Source organism: Lutra lutra, chromosome 5 (assembly GCF_902655055.1).
Source record: "Lutra lutra chromosome 5, mLutLut1.2, whole genome shotgun sequence".
Lineage (NCBI taxonomy): Eukaryota > Metazoa > Chordata > Mammalia > Carnivora > Mustelidae > Lutra > Lutra lutra.
Window position 1 is genome coordinate 96,762,193 of NC_062282.1, and position 16,439 is coordinate 96,778,631.

At 40.2% G+C, this 16,439-nt stretch overlaps 1 protein-coding gene across 9 annotated transcripts in view; it reads left to right on the forward strand.

Annotated features, from left to right (window-relative positions):
- The window catches only part of MAST4 (microtubule associated serine/threonine kinase family member 4), a 568,037-nt gene that overhangs the window by 300,698 nt on the left and 250,900 nt on the right, over positions 1 to 16,439 (forward strand). For 5 of the 9 annotated variants that reach the window (XM_047728882.1, XM_047728886.1, XM_047728884.1 and 2 more), the window contains one exon: positions 2,669 to 2,704. The exons of the other annotated variants lie outside the window; for them this stretch is intronic. In XM_047728882.1, the coding sequence (XP_047584838.1) occupies positions 2,669 to 2,704 (36 nt within the window). The remainder of the gene's footprint in view (positions 1 to 2,668; positions 2,705 to 16,439) is intronic. 9 annotated transcript variants of the gene reach the window in all.

The following is a 16,439-nucleotide window of genomic DNA, read 5'->3' on the forward strand; positions in this document are numbered from 1 at the left end:
TGGAATTGAATTAACTTTGTAGATCAGTTTGAGAAGCTGTGAAGCTTTCCAGTGGTGGTTACAGTGAAACTGTAGTCTTAGAGATGGATTAGGGAGGATAAAATGTGAGGTATTATAGTGTGGAGAGACAGGGGTGGAGTTGCTCACCAACATGGACTGATGGAGGAGCTGGGTGGTGTAGTTGGCAGAGTCTGAATTGAGGAATGGATGACTATAAATGAGAGAGCAAATATTTTATAAGAAAAATCCCCTCAGAGAAGCCCAAGAAAAATGGTTGAGTGGTTTGTTCTGGAAGCCAGTCAAGTAATTATTTCAAGCAGAACTTAGAAGGAAGTAGGTGCATTTCTTCTGGGAAGAAGAATATAATGGAGAGCTCAGGGTCAGCATAGTTGGAAAGGTAGGTAGAAGACATGAACAGATGGGATTCTAGAACCTCATGTGTTTATGGAAAGCTTGTGATACAGGGAACAAACTTTAACATTTTCTACAGTGACTCAGTCTAACAGAACAATGAAGGTTACTTGTGCAGTTGAACTGGTGGTTGATCTAGAACAGTAGTTCTCAGCCAGGGGCAATTTTTGTCCACAAAGAGGATATTTGACAATGCCTAGTGACATTTTTGATTGTTGCAACTACTGGAAGAGTGGGATTTCTTTTATTATCTAGTGGGATGCTGCTAAACATTCTACAATGTTCAGGGAAACCACACTCCCCAACAAAGTCTTATCTCCCCAAAATGTCAATAGTGCTCAAGTTGGGGAACCCTGGTCTGGGGAGGAAGGACTAAAAAAGAGAGTAGAGTGAGAGTGAAACTGATAGGTTTCTTTGGCTCCTCTTGTCTGTATTGTCTTGAGGAGAACTACTCTGTTGGGTAGTAATCATGGACAGTTATTCTGGATGATGAGGAATTAGTCTGTGGAAATCTTCAGGCGTATTTCCAGAAGATATCTAAAAATGTTATCAAATAAAGCTAGTTTAACAAAAACATGCCTTGACTGCAGATAAATGGAAGAAGTGTTGAACATCTGAGTTAATTTGCTTAAGAAGAGATTATTTGTTTAGATATGGTGTTGGCCATAGATGAGTATCAATTGGGATACTTTTTTTAAGATTTTATTTATTTATTTGAGAAAGAGAGAGAGAGAGAGAGATCAAGAACAGGGAAGCAAGGGTTAGAGGAAGAAGTAGGCTCACTGGTGAGCAGGGAGCCTGATGCAGGACTCTATCCCAGGACCCTGGGATTATGACCTGAGCTGGAGGCAGATGCTTAACTGACTAAGCCACCCAGGCGCCCCTCAGTTGGGATACTTTTGATGGCAGGTCATAAAGAAAAGTTCACTCAAAGTAGCTGAAAAAAATAAATGAACTTTACCAGCTCAAGTAACTAAATGGGCCATGGTTCTGGCAGGGGTTGATCCCAAGGTTCAGTGTTGACACAGGATCCATTTTCTCCTTCATCCCATTTGAGCTTTCCTTCATAGGTCACACATGGCTGCCAGGAGTTTTCAGGGTTATTTTTTTCTTATTCATTCTTGTCACAAGAAGATATTTCTTCTTCTGTCATGATAGTTGTGTTGTTTTTTTTTTAAGTGTGCCATCTTAAGTTATATGTCCCCCTTGAATATGGTAACATTAAAACAGTTCTTCCATTATCTTGGACTCATGCTATCCCGTACGGTAGCCACTAGCCACATGTGGCTATTGAGCTCTTGAACTACAGCTTGTCTAAATTGAGATATGAAATAAGAATGTGGAATAGCTAATTAGTAATTTGTATGTTAAGTATATGTTGAAACAGTAGTATTTGGGGATTTATTGAGTTAGAATGCAAGTACATGATTGGAAATACTTCCATGTGTTTTGTTTTTTAATTTTTTAAAATGTGACTATTAGAAAATTGAAATTCTAGAAGCAGCTCCAATTGTGTTTCTTGTCTAAAGAATTACCTTAGACCATTCAGGTGTCCCTGGGAGTCTGACCCACCTAAACCACATGCTAACAAACATATGGGAGAGAGATGGAATGGTGACTGGGCAAGCAATTAAACATGAATACTGTGTTGAGTGGCATAATCAAAGAAAGGAATAGTTATTTGCTACTGTTTCACTGAGGATGAATGTCTGGAAATATGGCTCTACTACCACTAATAAGAGTTAATAATTGTTTCTTAAATATATTTTTGAAAATTTTAAGAGTATCATGGTGCCCTTAGCCACTAGTGAAACAGCACAGAAATACACTAAGAGAAAGTGAGTAATCCTTCTCCCTTCTAATCCCTGATTCCACTTCGAGCCGTAGGTCGGTTTTGTCAGTCTGGTCTGTATTCCTCCATGTCTTCCTTCATGTACATGTGAGTGCATCACACATGCTATTCTGTTGCTGCTGTGGCTGCCATTTTAAGAATGGGATTATGGCACTTCAATTTGCTTTTCTTACCTTACCAGTTTGCTTTCATTACCTCCAAGTTAGCATCTACCAATTTATCCTGTTCTTTTAAATAATTGCATATTATAGATGTATCACATTTCATGTAACTGTTTCTCCCATCACTGGGCGTAATGCGATTTCCAAGCCCCCTCTTCCTCTGCCACACAACAAACAATGCTGCAGTAAACATCTTTGTACCTGCGTCCTTACGTACTGGTCCTTTTTTTTTTTTCTTCTATAGGATAGATTCCCAGAAGTGGAATTGCTTGGTCAAACGGTATGTGTATTTTTAATTTTAACAGATAAAGCTAATTATTTTACTCAGAGGAATAGCAAATGATATTTATGCGTAAGAGTGCCCATTTCCCACATTCTCATCAGCATTAGATGTCATTGCTCCTTTTAATTCTTACCAATCTAATCGTCCCTGATCATTCATTTACCTTTTTCCCACTACTGTTGATGTTGAGAATATTTTCATATGTTTATTATCCATATGAATTTCTCTTTTCTTCACTTCATCTTCATTTCCACTGCCCATTTTTCTGCTTGGTAATGTGTTTCTTTTGTATTTTCTGAGAGTTACGATGTTTTAGAAATGTTAATCCTGGTTATATGTGTGCAAATGTATCTTTATCGTTCTTCTCTCTGTGTGTGATGTCTTTTGTCACATGAAAATTGTTAATTATTATTTAATCAAATATGTCTGTCTTTTTCTTTATTGCTTCTGAGATAATCTGTTTTGTTCAGGGTGGTGTGTGTATCTCAAGGTCATATAAATATTTTCCTCTATTTTCTCCCCAGTTTTTAAAACCTTCAAATCTGACTGCAATTTTTATGTTTTGTACATGATATAAAGAAGGATTCTGTCTTTATTAGTTTGTAGTTATTACAAGAACCTTTATCATGGGATTGAAATGTTATCTTGCCACATATAAGGATGCCATATATATTTGAATCTATTTCTGGACTCTGTATTCTGATCCCTATCCATTTCTGTGCCAACACCATGCTGTTTTGAATGCAGTGGCTTTCTAGGGAGTTGTAGTGTCTGGTAAGTTGTCCTTCACTGGTCTTCTTATAGTTTTCATTGCTGTTTTTAGCCATTTGTTTTTTCCATACTTAAATTTAAAACTTAAAGTTGGAGAATTTTATCTTAAATGTTTTGAATATAAAAGGTCATATAACAATATACAATAAATAGAATTAAATTAGTAATTCTCAGTTTGGGGATCTTGTCACTTGGTATTACTAATTGGAAAATATTTATTGATAAACTGAGGACCTATTTCTTTTGTGACTTTTGATTCCTTAAATGTGATTTTACTTTGTGATAATTGTACAGTTACCTCAAAATGGAGAAATGGGGGTTACAGGCATGACATGTTGAAATCTATCCAAAAATTAGATTATTGCATTAAAGCTACAGTAATGAATGCCCTCAGTGACTGTGACCTTGTAATACTCTGTATTTCTGTTTATGTGCCAAACTATAAAATATACTCCAGACTTGGATTGGTTGATGGCTATCTAAATAATGTAAAGAAAGAACTGTAGACGGGCATAACAAACCATGTATCTTGCGATCTTTTATGATTTCATTCTTCTAAACCTTAAATAATCTTGACCTAAGAAACTGTCACACCTGAAATTTGGGGTAAAGTTGTCTAATATTTTACGTGTTTTTGATACTTCTCAACTTTATGTTACTGTGATAATAACTTAATTGTGTTCACTGATATTCTCAGTTGCTTTTTTGGAAACTTTACTTATAATATTAAAACACTAAATAACTTTGTGTTTTTCTAAGGGGATTTGAGATATTATAGCTAACCATTAAAACTGCATGTGATAAAAATAATAGTAATGTTGTCTTACAGATAAATATATATACAAACACATACAAGGTCTGTATTTTGCTTAAGAAAGCAAAGGGACTTCCCCATGTAGAGTCCGCCCATGTTTCATTAATTAATTAGAAAAAACCATTAGTTCTGTATCCAAAAATGAAATGGTAAAATAATTAATGTATTGTGATTATTATTGAATGAAATAATTGGACAAAAAACAATTATGTTTTTAAAAAATGAGATTCTTTGTACTTTTAATGGTATTATAATTCAAATAAATTAATTGGTATGGCAATTTTGGGCATGTGTATGAATATTAAAGATGGTAATTTAGAAAAGAGAGAGGGAATTCATTTAAATTATTCACACTGAGACCAAAAAAAGGACTTAGTTAGTTAGAGTTAAATTTAAACCGTGTATGTGAACTTTGAATCTTTATTAAATCATAGATAGCCAAGTGGAATTTTTCTCTTCTGTTCTAAAGGTAATGAACAGTTAGCTCTCAGCTGCCATCCAGTTCATAGATCCAGTACCATCCTGCAGACACTTCATGTCCCTGCCTTCTGGCCTCTAATGCTACTTTCCACTAAAGGTCAACCAGACTCTTTCAGGAATATAACTGGCAGCCATGATTGGGGTAGGGAACATTTTGTTTGTTTCAGAATGGATTTGTTTGTTTTTGTTTTGTGCTAAAGCTCAAGGATGCTTTCAACAGTGTGTGTGGGGGGGTGGAGCTGTTCATGTCAGATAAACCAAATTGAAGGAATTTCTTCCCCAGGGCCCTAGCGGAAATTTCAGTGATAGAGGAAATGGTACTTAGAAGCCATTGAACAAGCTGAGCCTACCAAAAGCCCCAAGGCCCGGATCTTGTTCTGTCATAGGTAACAAGTGATATAAACAGTGCTAAATAAAAGGCTTATCATGTTTCTGGTGTTGCCAAAGAGACTGTATTTTAATCTACTCAGATTCTGTTTCCTGTCCTCAAGTTTTAATCAGGATCAACACTGACAGTTGATAAACATAAACTTAAAAAGATATCACTGGACTATATTTTAAATACAATCATGGATATAAATTCTACATTGTTAATTTTAAGACAAATTTGTTTTTTATTTATTTTTAAGATTTTTATTTATTTATTTGACAGAGAGAGACAGAGCAAGAGAGGGAACACAAGCAGGGTGAGTGGAAGAGGGAGAAACAGGCTTCCCGCTGAGCAGGGAGCCCGTTGGGGGCTCGATCCCAGGACACTGGGATCATGACCTGAGCCGAAGGCAGGCACTTAACAACTGAGCCACCCAGGGGCCCCGACAAATTTGTTTTTAAATATATGCAGGCTCTTGCAGGAACTGAAAAGCATAGTAAAACAAAAAACAAAACAAAACAGTAAGTAAGGGTATGATAAGGTTAATAATAAAGGAATTTTTTAAAAACTAATGTCAAATAGTTAAGACTTCAAGTAGCTCTAGGGCTGCCTGATCCTAGAGACTTAGGAAAATTTGTTTAATGTAGGGTAGAGAGGGACATCTAGGTGGCTCAGGCAAAAGCGTCTGCCTTTGGCCCAGGTCATGATCCCAGAGTCCTGGGATTGTGCCCCACATCGGGCTCTCTGCTCAGTGGAGAGCTTGCTTCTCCCTCTGTCTCTGATGTTCCCTCTGCTTGTGCGGACTCTCTCTCTCTGACAAATAAATAAAATCTTCAAATAAATACATAGATAAATAAAAATAGTATAGAGAACCCCTCTCTGTGTTTGTCAAACACACATAAACAACCATCATAAATAAACCGCATAAACAACAAACATAAACCCCCAGCTCTGGTCAGGGATTGGAATGGCTGTTGATCAGGTTTTTTCTTGAAGCCAGAAAAACCACAGTTCCCACAGTATATCATCAGTGTGTTCACAAAGCCACTCTGAGTAGAGGCCTTGAAATCCGACACGGGGAGGATACAAGAACCAGAAAAATCAGAGTAATGCTCACAGGACAGGAAGAATGAGGAGGCCAGTCCCCCACATCCGCAACACTGTATTGAATACATCACCTCTGCTGATTTCAATGAACTGACCAGGGTTTCTTGGAATCCCTGCACTTGACAAAAAGATGTGAAGCCAGTGATGGTACTCCTGTGCTGCCCGAAAAAACAGCGACATAGCTCCCAGAGCATCTCAGGTATTGGGTTCAAAGCAATATTCCCGAAGCCTGCAGATATCATTCCTGGACCTAATGAGATGAGGTAAACCGGAACCCACCTTAACTAATAGGCATTCTTAATCTAGATCACATTGAAACAGAACACCTTATGTGATATTGTACTTTCAAACAATGGAAAAATCTTAAACTAGAAATTAAACCTGAATCAAGGTAAATATTTTGTGCAGATTTTCACTTTAAGATTTGCCAAGGTTGCCTCCAAGTGACCAAGGCAGAATGTGACTTCGCGTACCGTTGGAGTAATTTAATCCTATCCTCTTGTTCTTGTTAAAATCTTACCCTCACTGAATATCACTTTCATGTGTTTGGCACTGTCTGAAGTGATCTCCAAGTAGAGTTTCTCATCTTTATTTTCTTTAGTCTACTGCTAGAATATGTTAAACCTTCCACACATGGGAGGTGGAAGAAAATATTGATGCAACAGATCCAGTGTAAAGTGTGAGACTTCCATATTGCTTCGATTTTAAACAGGTCTTTTGCTAGTAAAGTGTAGTATCATCAGAGAAGATTTATGTCTTGAGGAGTGAGCTCCCACCCTGTCCCTGGGCTGGTGGCAGAAATTATAAATCAGCTGTGAGTGTGACGTAAGCACTTGTCCTTTCTTCTCTCAGGGCGTTTCACCCTTGAGAACTGTGTTGAGACTGCTCCGTTATGCAGGTCAAGCTGCTGGATTGGTAGTCAATGACCCTTCCTCTCTGTGCCTTAAAGAGGAAAGCTGCTGCTTTTGGGGAAACCTCTTATGAGCTGGGACACGTACTGCCAGCTGCATCTAACTTCCAAGTTAAGTTATATCACAGGACGACTTTTTAAAATGACACATTAAATCTGACCCCGAGTTATTAGTCCCCACGGTATTTTTGTACATCTATTTTTTTTTTTTAAGATTTTATTTATTTGACAGAGAGAGAGAGAGATCACAAGTAGGCAGAGAGGCAGGCAGAGAGAGAGGGGGGAGGAAGCAGGCTTCCTGCGGAGCAGAGAGCCCGACGCAGGGCTCGATCCCAGGACCCTGGGACCATGACCCAAGCCGAAGGCAGAGGCCTTAACCCACTGAGCCACCCAGGTGCCCCTATTTTTGTACATCTAAATGTTGAAATGTCAGTCTCCTTGAGTTTTCTGTTGTCATTTCTGCTATCATTCAAATTCTAATGAATGGAATAGTATTTGGAGAGAGAAAAATAAAGAGCCACCTCTATTGGTACCTTCTCCTGCTATTGGATTTTTCCAAGGCCAGCTTACAATCTCTTAGAGAGGGGTAGGACTATTGAAATGTATGAATAGAAAACTTCAAAAGTGAACCTCTCAAAGCAGTAGAATATAAAGATATTTTAAATATAATTGCAGTTGAAAAAATATATATATATAATTGCACCTGTATTCAGTAGTAGGAAAAAAAAAATCAAAGCATTTCTCCTTAATGCCATCCTGAGGTATGGAACATGATGTAAGAATGAGTAGAATATTCACAGGAAGGAGGGCACCTCAGCATTCTCCAATTTAGGACAGCACATGTCCCCCAACCTTTAATTTATCTGACCGGGTCTCCACCAGATCTGTTAAGGCCCCTTCATTTTCATCTTCTTAGACACCCAGCCATGGAGCATAAGATCACATTTGTAGGGACACTGTGACTGAACAAATATTTTCCTTTACATGGTGCTTTTAGAAGAATCCTTTTATCTTCTAGAGGGCCAGGCTCCTTGGATGTCTGAACAATGAAGAATCTTAGCCAGCTATTTCCACACCAGAACCCTTGGAGCTTAACATACTTTGAAGTAGATTGCTCCCCATTGCAGGGCCACAATAAAAAGTAGGTTTTTTCATAGTCTTTGCATTGATGTTTGCAAAGCCAGATGGCTTTGTGAAATGAGCCCCAAAGCAGTATAACTGATTAAAAGAAATGCCAGGTAGTTGAAGGCTTTCGTACCCAATGTGAGCCTGACAGAAAGAATTGTTCTCTTAGGGTCCGTTAATATTGGGGAATCTCATGCCCATCTTTAGGGGTCAGCCAATGACAATTGAGACAGGTGTTGGCAGCAGGAGCCTTAAAAATGAAGGCTGAAAAAAATCTCTCTAGCCAGCCATTGGGAGACCTGCCTGAAAAAGAAAGGAAACGGGCCAGTGACGAAGTGCTTTGAGGACTGTAGGTATCTTGTGAGGCTGCGGCTCACATACTTCAGGCTGTCTTCTTGTTTTTGGTTTGCTAGTACTGTATCCTGAATCCGCATCCACCAGAAGCCCCAAGGTTCCTCTGCCTCATGCCTTGGGGCCACTGCCATCCTGCTTCTCTGTAAATGACTCTGTTGAGGAGGGCAGAGCTCTGGCTCTTTTTTGTTGTCCCTGTAGAAATTATTCTGCCCGTGTTTGTGACCCTGAGCACTGACCTTAACCTAAGAGCCCAGTACTGTATATTTCAGGCTGTTGGTTGGAAGACTGATGGAATCTGGCCTTGTCGCTGGAGGCATTCAGGGATGTAACAAATTGTTCTCTGCCTTCATAACCCACCGTCCGATGATTGGGAAATGGGGTTCAGAGCAGAAGCAAGCTCGAAGATGAGCTTTAAAAACCTGTCATCAAGAGGGAGCTGGCCCTGAGTTCGGTTGTTTTTCTATCAGAAAACACTTCAATCCTGCAATGTATGTAATGTGATAGAGGCCTGAGAACCAGACCTTCCTGTTCCATTTTCTCCCTGTTGCCGTCTCCTGTCAGTGAGTGACTCATCAGACGTGGTGTTGATATGTTAACAGAGCAGTGATGGCGGAAGACCGGGGACTGCTGTTCCGTGGAGATAGCTAATTTATGAAGAGTTGGTGCATTGTAATCTCTCTGAGCGTCCCTGTGTCCTTGTAAAGAGGGAAAGAATACAAACCTGGAGGCATTTCCAAGAACTGTTCTTATGGCAGAAACTGATATGTGTATTCCTATTGTCTATTTCTTGAGTAATAATGTATAATTTGAGTATCTTAATAAGTTACAGCCAACTGGTATTTATAGAAAATGATACTATTAGTCACACAGGTGACCATCATAAAACTAGAAAATACAGGCGGGAGAAGACGCATTTGAAATTACCCCTTATCTTATCACTTAAAGGAAAGACAGTTTAAAAAGCAGTGAATGTAGCTTTCACTTGTGTCTTTTGACACATTAAATAATTTTTCCTTTAGGTGTCTACAGTGTTAAAGGCTCCTAGCATTTAAGAAATGGAGTAGCATTTTATTTTGCCGTGAAAATTCTCAGATCATAAGGCATTTATCATTTTTTCTCATTATTTCCTTGTAGAAAAGTAGAGAAGTATAAAGAATAGAAGTTTTCATCCATAATCTCACCCGGTAAAGAGAGTCCCTGAAAGCATTTTAGTTTCTTTCGCTTCAGGCTCTTTTTAAACTCCTCATTACTTGATGATGATTGATTCTTTGGTGCTCATTTTTCTTCCAGCAGGGAAGTACTTTCTGGAGCTTTGACCAGTCATAGGTGAGCTGAGTACTCTGCTCAAATGTGGGCACATTTGCTGTGCCTTTGAACGGAAGAGCCAGGAGAGCGACGAGCTGGGCCGTTACTCATGGTCATGTATGCTTGCTTAGGTACTGAGGCATTTCCTTACTTTGTGTAATTCATTTCAGAAAACTCAAAAATGCTCACATTTTTTTCTGCAGCTGTTGGCAGTATTTGTTTAGGTTCAAGGAAGCTTTTAGTTCTTATGTGCAGAAAACTCACTTCTCACAACACATTTTAATAGGTTCCCATAGTCAACAAAGAGATGACATATTCATTTAGGGAGTAGAACAGTTTTTCTTTGTGATGCTCTAACACTTGGGGCTTTTTAAGATTTCCCCCGGAACCAGCACTGTAGCCTTCCTTAGCCAAGTTGTGGTTTGTGGAGTGATTCATTGATCAGGGAGGGTTTCCCAGAGTTGCTCAGGATGTATCATTAGAGTACCTTTGTCCACATTGTCCCGCTAGAATGGAGGCTCCCTAGGGCCAGGAGGTTTGTGTCCCTGCTGTATCCTCGGTGTCTAGAACCATGCCTGGCATGTCAGAGTTGTGCCACAAATATTTGTAGATACTGTTTTGTGTGTTTTTAAATCCCTTATTTCCCCCTTTGCTTAACACTTTGAATGACTAACCCCTTAGTTGACTGAGCAATTCCTGAATTCCTACATTAAGTTGTTCCAAATTCTAATAATGTGGTAAGCTCCTCGGGGTGCCTGGGTGGCTCAGTCAGTTAGGAATCTGACTTTGGCTGAGGTTGTGATCATGGGGTTGTGGGATCGAGCCCCAAGTTGGGCTCCATGCTCAGCAGGGAGTCTACTTGTCCCTCTACCTCTGCCCCTCCCTCCACTTGTGCTCTCTTTCTCTCAAATAAATATTAATAAAATCCTTTTTTTTTTCTTTAAAGACCATGATGTGCTCCAAATATGATGGTAGATGTTGGCTTGTCAGCTTAATGTATTTGTGTCTAGCGTAGTGTTATTTCATTGTTTGCATTTAAGTATTTTATGGAAATAGATAAAAGTGATGAAATAGTTGCTGATTAATATTTCAGTGTTTTTCTAGTCCTCTGTGTAAAGAAGTACAAGGGGCGCCTGGGTGGCTCACTCCATTCAGTGTCTGACTGTTGATTTCAGCTCAGGTCGTGACCTCAGAGTCCTGGGATTGAGCCCAGGTCAGGCTCTGCATTCAGCACAGAGTCTGCTTGGAATTCTGTCTCCCTCCTCCTCTGCTTGCGTGCTCTATCTCTCTCTAAAATAAATTAAATAAATAAATTTAAGAAGTGCAATATAAATTTAATGCTCTCCTAACTTTTAATTTATCCATTCGGTTTTTTTCTCCAGGAGAATTTTAAGCATAAGTGATGTACATTTCCATTTACCAATCTGAATTGAATACCAGAAATAGATACCTATTCAAAGTGTACTTCCCATTGTTCCGGCTTGATTTCCTTATATCACAGATTTGTAGGGGAAGGGAACAAGTAACACAGGTGAATAAGATAGATATTCATTGATAGGAATAAAAATAGCTGTTTGTGGTTATTCCTGCCATCCTTTTGAATACATTTGTCTGATAATTATTCTTCTGATAGATGGGAGAAAGAAAAGAGAGGGGAAAAAAGGGGAACCAGTGGGTAATGTGGCCAAAGAACACCATCATTTTAGGTGGGTTGTTTTTGTGGTAGAAATATAGCGTGTAAAAGCATGTATGAGAATAATAAAGACCAAATTTGTGATGGTGGTTACCTCTTCAGGGAAGGAAGGGAACCAAGATCATGGAATGGGAGCAGGGGCCTCAACAGTATTTATTTTTGACATGTCAGGTTGAGTAATTGTTGATAACCAGGTGGGTATATTATACTATTCCCTTCCTAGATTTTTCATTAGAAACCATAAAAGAGAGTGGATGTGCATAGAAGTGAGACTTCCTCCAGTTCACTTCTATTTATTAAAAGGTTTAGCTTTCTTCACCAGCTTTTTCAGCCTCTTCCATTTCCAATGTCTTCCAGCCCCATGCTATGACAGAAAGGCCAGGAGAGAGAGAGAAAGGAGAGGTGTTATGGAAGCAGAGAAACATGTTTGAGAGAGATTGACAAAGAGAATACATTTTCATATGTGAACCTGTTCATCACAAGAAGTGATTATAGGGCCTTCTGTGCATGGTCATTTGCTCTCATTTTTTTCTTTGACTCAGATACTTCTGTCTCTGCAGAAGCTTTGGCAGTTACCTCTTGGTATAGTTCTTGGTATAGTGTCAGCAGACTCTCTCACATAGGTATCCAACTGTGCAGTGTCTGACTTCTCATTGTCTCGGTCACAGTGGTAGGTGATCCACGTTAGGGTGGAGGGTCCTGTGGCTACCCCTCATTCTCACACTGTCTTGGTGAACAGTCCTGAACCACCCCATAGAACATGCATGCCTGGAGCCTCAGTTACATAAATGATGGTCGTGGAAAACGGTGGCCCTTGACAAGTAGCTTGAGGTGTGGACACTTGAGAGAAAGGAAGCTTTGCCCCAGGCTCACTGAGGTGAGTGGATGTGATCCAGTCACCCCATGTATTAGTGTGCTGGCACGGCCATCACACAGTGCCGCAAACAAACTTGATGGCTTAAACAATAGGAACTTCTTATCTCACAGTTCCAGGAGCTAGAAGTCAAGGATGAAGGGGTCTGTAGTGTTGGTTCCTCATGAAGTCTATGAGGGAGGATCTGTTCCAGGTCTTTCTCCTAGATCCTTGTGGTTGGCTGGCACTCTGGCGCTCCCTGGCTTATACATGCATCACCTCGGTCTTGGCTTCCACCATTACCGGGCATTTCCTCTGTGTGCATGACTCTTCCTGTGTCCAAGTCTTCCCCTTTCATAGGGACATAGTCATTGGGTTAGGATTCACCCTTATGATCATCTGTAAAGGCACTATTTCCAAATAAAGGTCTCATTCACAGGTACTGAGGGTTAGGACTAAGTATTTTCTGTGGTGTGCAGTTCAATTCAAAAAGCCCCTCTGTTCTTATTCCTCCTGCTTAAATGTGGAAGGCAGATTCCCCCTGCCAGTAAGTGCTGTCAAGTTTGAGCTTGTTGTAGTCTGTGCAATGTCCCCTTCCTTTTTCCTGGACTTCTCTGACTGGAAAAACAAAGACAAGTTGCTTGTTCGGGAGAGAGCATTGGAAGGGTGTACTTGGCAGAGAACAAAGCCAACAGGAAGTAGGAGTTGGTCTTTGCTCTTCCTTTTTCTTTCCATCCAGGCTCTCCTCTACACCTCATTAGAGTAATCTATCGAAATCCAATCAGTTCCACTTTAGATGATGGCAAATGAATACTATTTTTGCTGTTTCTGCTCCATTACTTGTGAAGTGGTCCTCTGTGGATGGACCTGGAAACCTCTCACGATTTATCACATTGTTTCTCTGACAGTTGTGATCTGGTGTCTTAACTTTCAGGATGTACCTTTAGAGTACTGCCTTGTATGTTGTTGAGATGAGCTGGGGATAGGCATCTGGGCAGGCCTGGAGGCACTAATGGCCATCTCCCTGCCATGTCAGGGTGCTTGGGGGAAGATGCAAAAGGACACACGGAACCAGTGTGCTCTTCCCTACTTGGAGACCGCCATCCTTGGCAGTGGTGTCTAGTGAACAAGGTTGGACCTTCAGGTGCTTCAAGGAGTCCCTCAAGACAAGGCTCGTGCCCAGAATGAAAACTGGCAGAGACACTGACAGAGATATCCAGCTTTGTGCGTGGTATCCGTGATTGTGTTTTGGTTCACAGATAAAACTGTGATTTTTGTTACAGTGTTAATGTGCTCAATTAAATGACTATGCCTAACGAGACTTCTTACCTCACAGCTAGATAGAGTTACGGTGGTATTACATTTTGACTAGGGAGATCTAAGTTAAAGTTGCTCAAGAGATACTTGTGGGAATCCTTTTTCTTTTACTTCCTCCTTCCAGTGTGGAATGTGTCTGTGTTGGCTAGAGCTCCTGCACCTGTATTGGTCCCTGAGGAGACCATTAGGATAGAGTTACCTACTAAGGATGGTTGAACTGGAAGGTACAAGTCACTTGAGTCTGACCATCTGGTAGTCACCACTCCCAAGACTGGATTCTGGGCTTCTGAGAAAGCAGTAAGCTGTTTTGTTTAAGCCACATATGTGGGTTACCAGTCATATACAGTTACAGCTATGCCTAATCCTAACTGATCCAGAGATCTTCTCCACAGGAACCCCAATCACTGCCCTATAGAGTACACAGTATCTCAGGAAGAAAAGACTGGTCCAAGGAAAGGAAGAAAGGAGAATTTCTTTCCAAGACCTAAAGAAGGACTAGTCTGTTGTGCCTCATGACATTTTTTCCCCCTAAGGCACCTTCTATATGAAGTCAAAGAGAAGATTATGAAACTGTATCCTGCTTAACTGTTCCCTTATTTACTTAGAACTCTGTTTCCTAATGATGTAGACAGTGTTAGTCATACCCTTTTTCTGCCAGCCAACATTGACTTTCAGCAGCATCCCTATCTTGGCAGTACAACACTGATGTGAGCATTTCATTGCTTTTTACCATTGTTTTAGAGAGTTGAATTGAAAACAGAAAAGAACGTGCCCTATCAGTGATAAGAAGTGTAGCTCTTATACAGTTAATACAGCCGACACCAGAGGAAAATTACTTGGCTTTCCAAAATGGACTAATAGTTAGCTTCAATCAGACATGGACTCTCCTTGGGTCAGTGGTGTGTGTCGTTGATAGCGAACAAAAAGGACAAAACTGAAAGGTTGTGGACAGATTGGGAGCGTATTAGTGAGGGGTGTGTGAGCAATAATTAGAACGTTTGAAACTTTTTTTTTAATCGTTCAAGGAATGAAAAATTGCCTGACAACATATATTTGACTTATCGAAGAATGTATGAAGCAAGAAAGTAGAGAATTGCTTTCATAGGTGGGTTCCCGATCCTTTTAGTGTCTGATTGTCCTATACAAGGCAGTGAATAGGGAGGAAGCCAAGATGGGTGAGGCTGCTTTGGGACCGTATAGGGGCAGCCCGAGAGGAGGGATGATGGGCATTTATCCAGCTGCTGGGGCAGGACTAAGTTTCAGTACCTGGTGCTGTGGGTGAGACATACTTTGTGCAGCTGCGTGGGATAAATCAAGGTTTTGCCATAGCTGTCCTCAGCCGTCTTGAACTCTTCATGTTTCTCTGCAGCTCTGGATTCACAGCTAGCCCTAGAGATGACGATTTTCATGGAGGTCCGGATTTCGGGGAAACACCGCTGCTCAGAACTTTATCTCTAACAAGGCCAAGTCATTTTCTCAGTGTCTCCAAGTCACAGTGATGTGAGACCCTAAAAAGTACCTCCTGCCTGAGGTACTTTTAAGACAACTAATGCTCTCCTTTTATACTTGAAGTATATAAAATGTCACATTTTCTCTCTGAGCATGTTTTCCCTTATTTTTATCAGGTTTCATACATTTAGCAGAGTGTTTGAAAGTTCACTTCTAACCTCATATCCTTATTACCCCATTTTCCCCTCAAGCTGTTGATTTTATCAATTGTGTGGTTGCCTTTTGGGCACATATCGGGATCCTAATTCTTTTTTCTTATCTTTTTTTTTTTTTTTTAAAGATTTTATTTATTTATTTGACAGAGAGCACAAGTAGGCAGAGAGACAGGCAGAGAGAGAGAGGAGGAAGCAGGCTCCCCGCCGATCAGAGAGCCCAACGCAGGGCTCGATCCCAGGACCCTGGAATCATGACCCGAGCCGAAGACAGAGGCTTTAACCCACTGAGCCACCCAGGATCCTAATTCTTTATGGTAGGATAGGAATTTCTGCCCTGGTTTTGGATAAATGTATTTTTTCCGTGATTGACTGATTAATTGACTGGAAGAGTGGAGAGTGGTGAGGTTGGTAAAAAGGAGCCTAGCTAACTCTGATTCACAGTTTTCTTAACGCATTCCTGATGAAATTACTCTAGTTAGCAGCTGAACAAAAAAAAGAGATTGGGCATTATATTATGTTGGTTGTCATTTATTAATTTCTAGTTGTTATCTTGTAAAGCTCCTAGATTATAAAGCTTCTAGTAATCTAGAAGCTTTAAAAATTATTTGTATTTCGTTTATCCATACTATCTGTCCCTGGCCTCCATCACTGAAAATATTCAGTCTACTGAAAGCTGCACTGCTGCCCGGAAAGATTGTATATATTAAGATACTATAGAAAAGGGACGCCATTCAATTTCTCAAATGCAGGACTCCGTTTCCCACTGAAATTCCAACCAGTATGGGAATACAGACACCTGATGATGTATCGCCACTTTTTAAAAAGATGTATTTATTTATTTGAGAGCGAGAGAGAATATGTTCATGCTCCCACGTTAAGGGAACTGGCAGAAGGAGAGGGAGAGAATCTTAAGCAGAATCCCCGCTGAACATGGAGCCCCATGTGGGGCTCGATCCCAGGACCATGAGA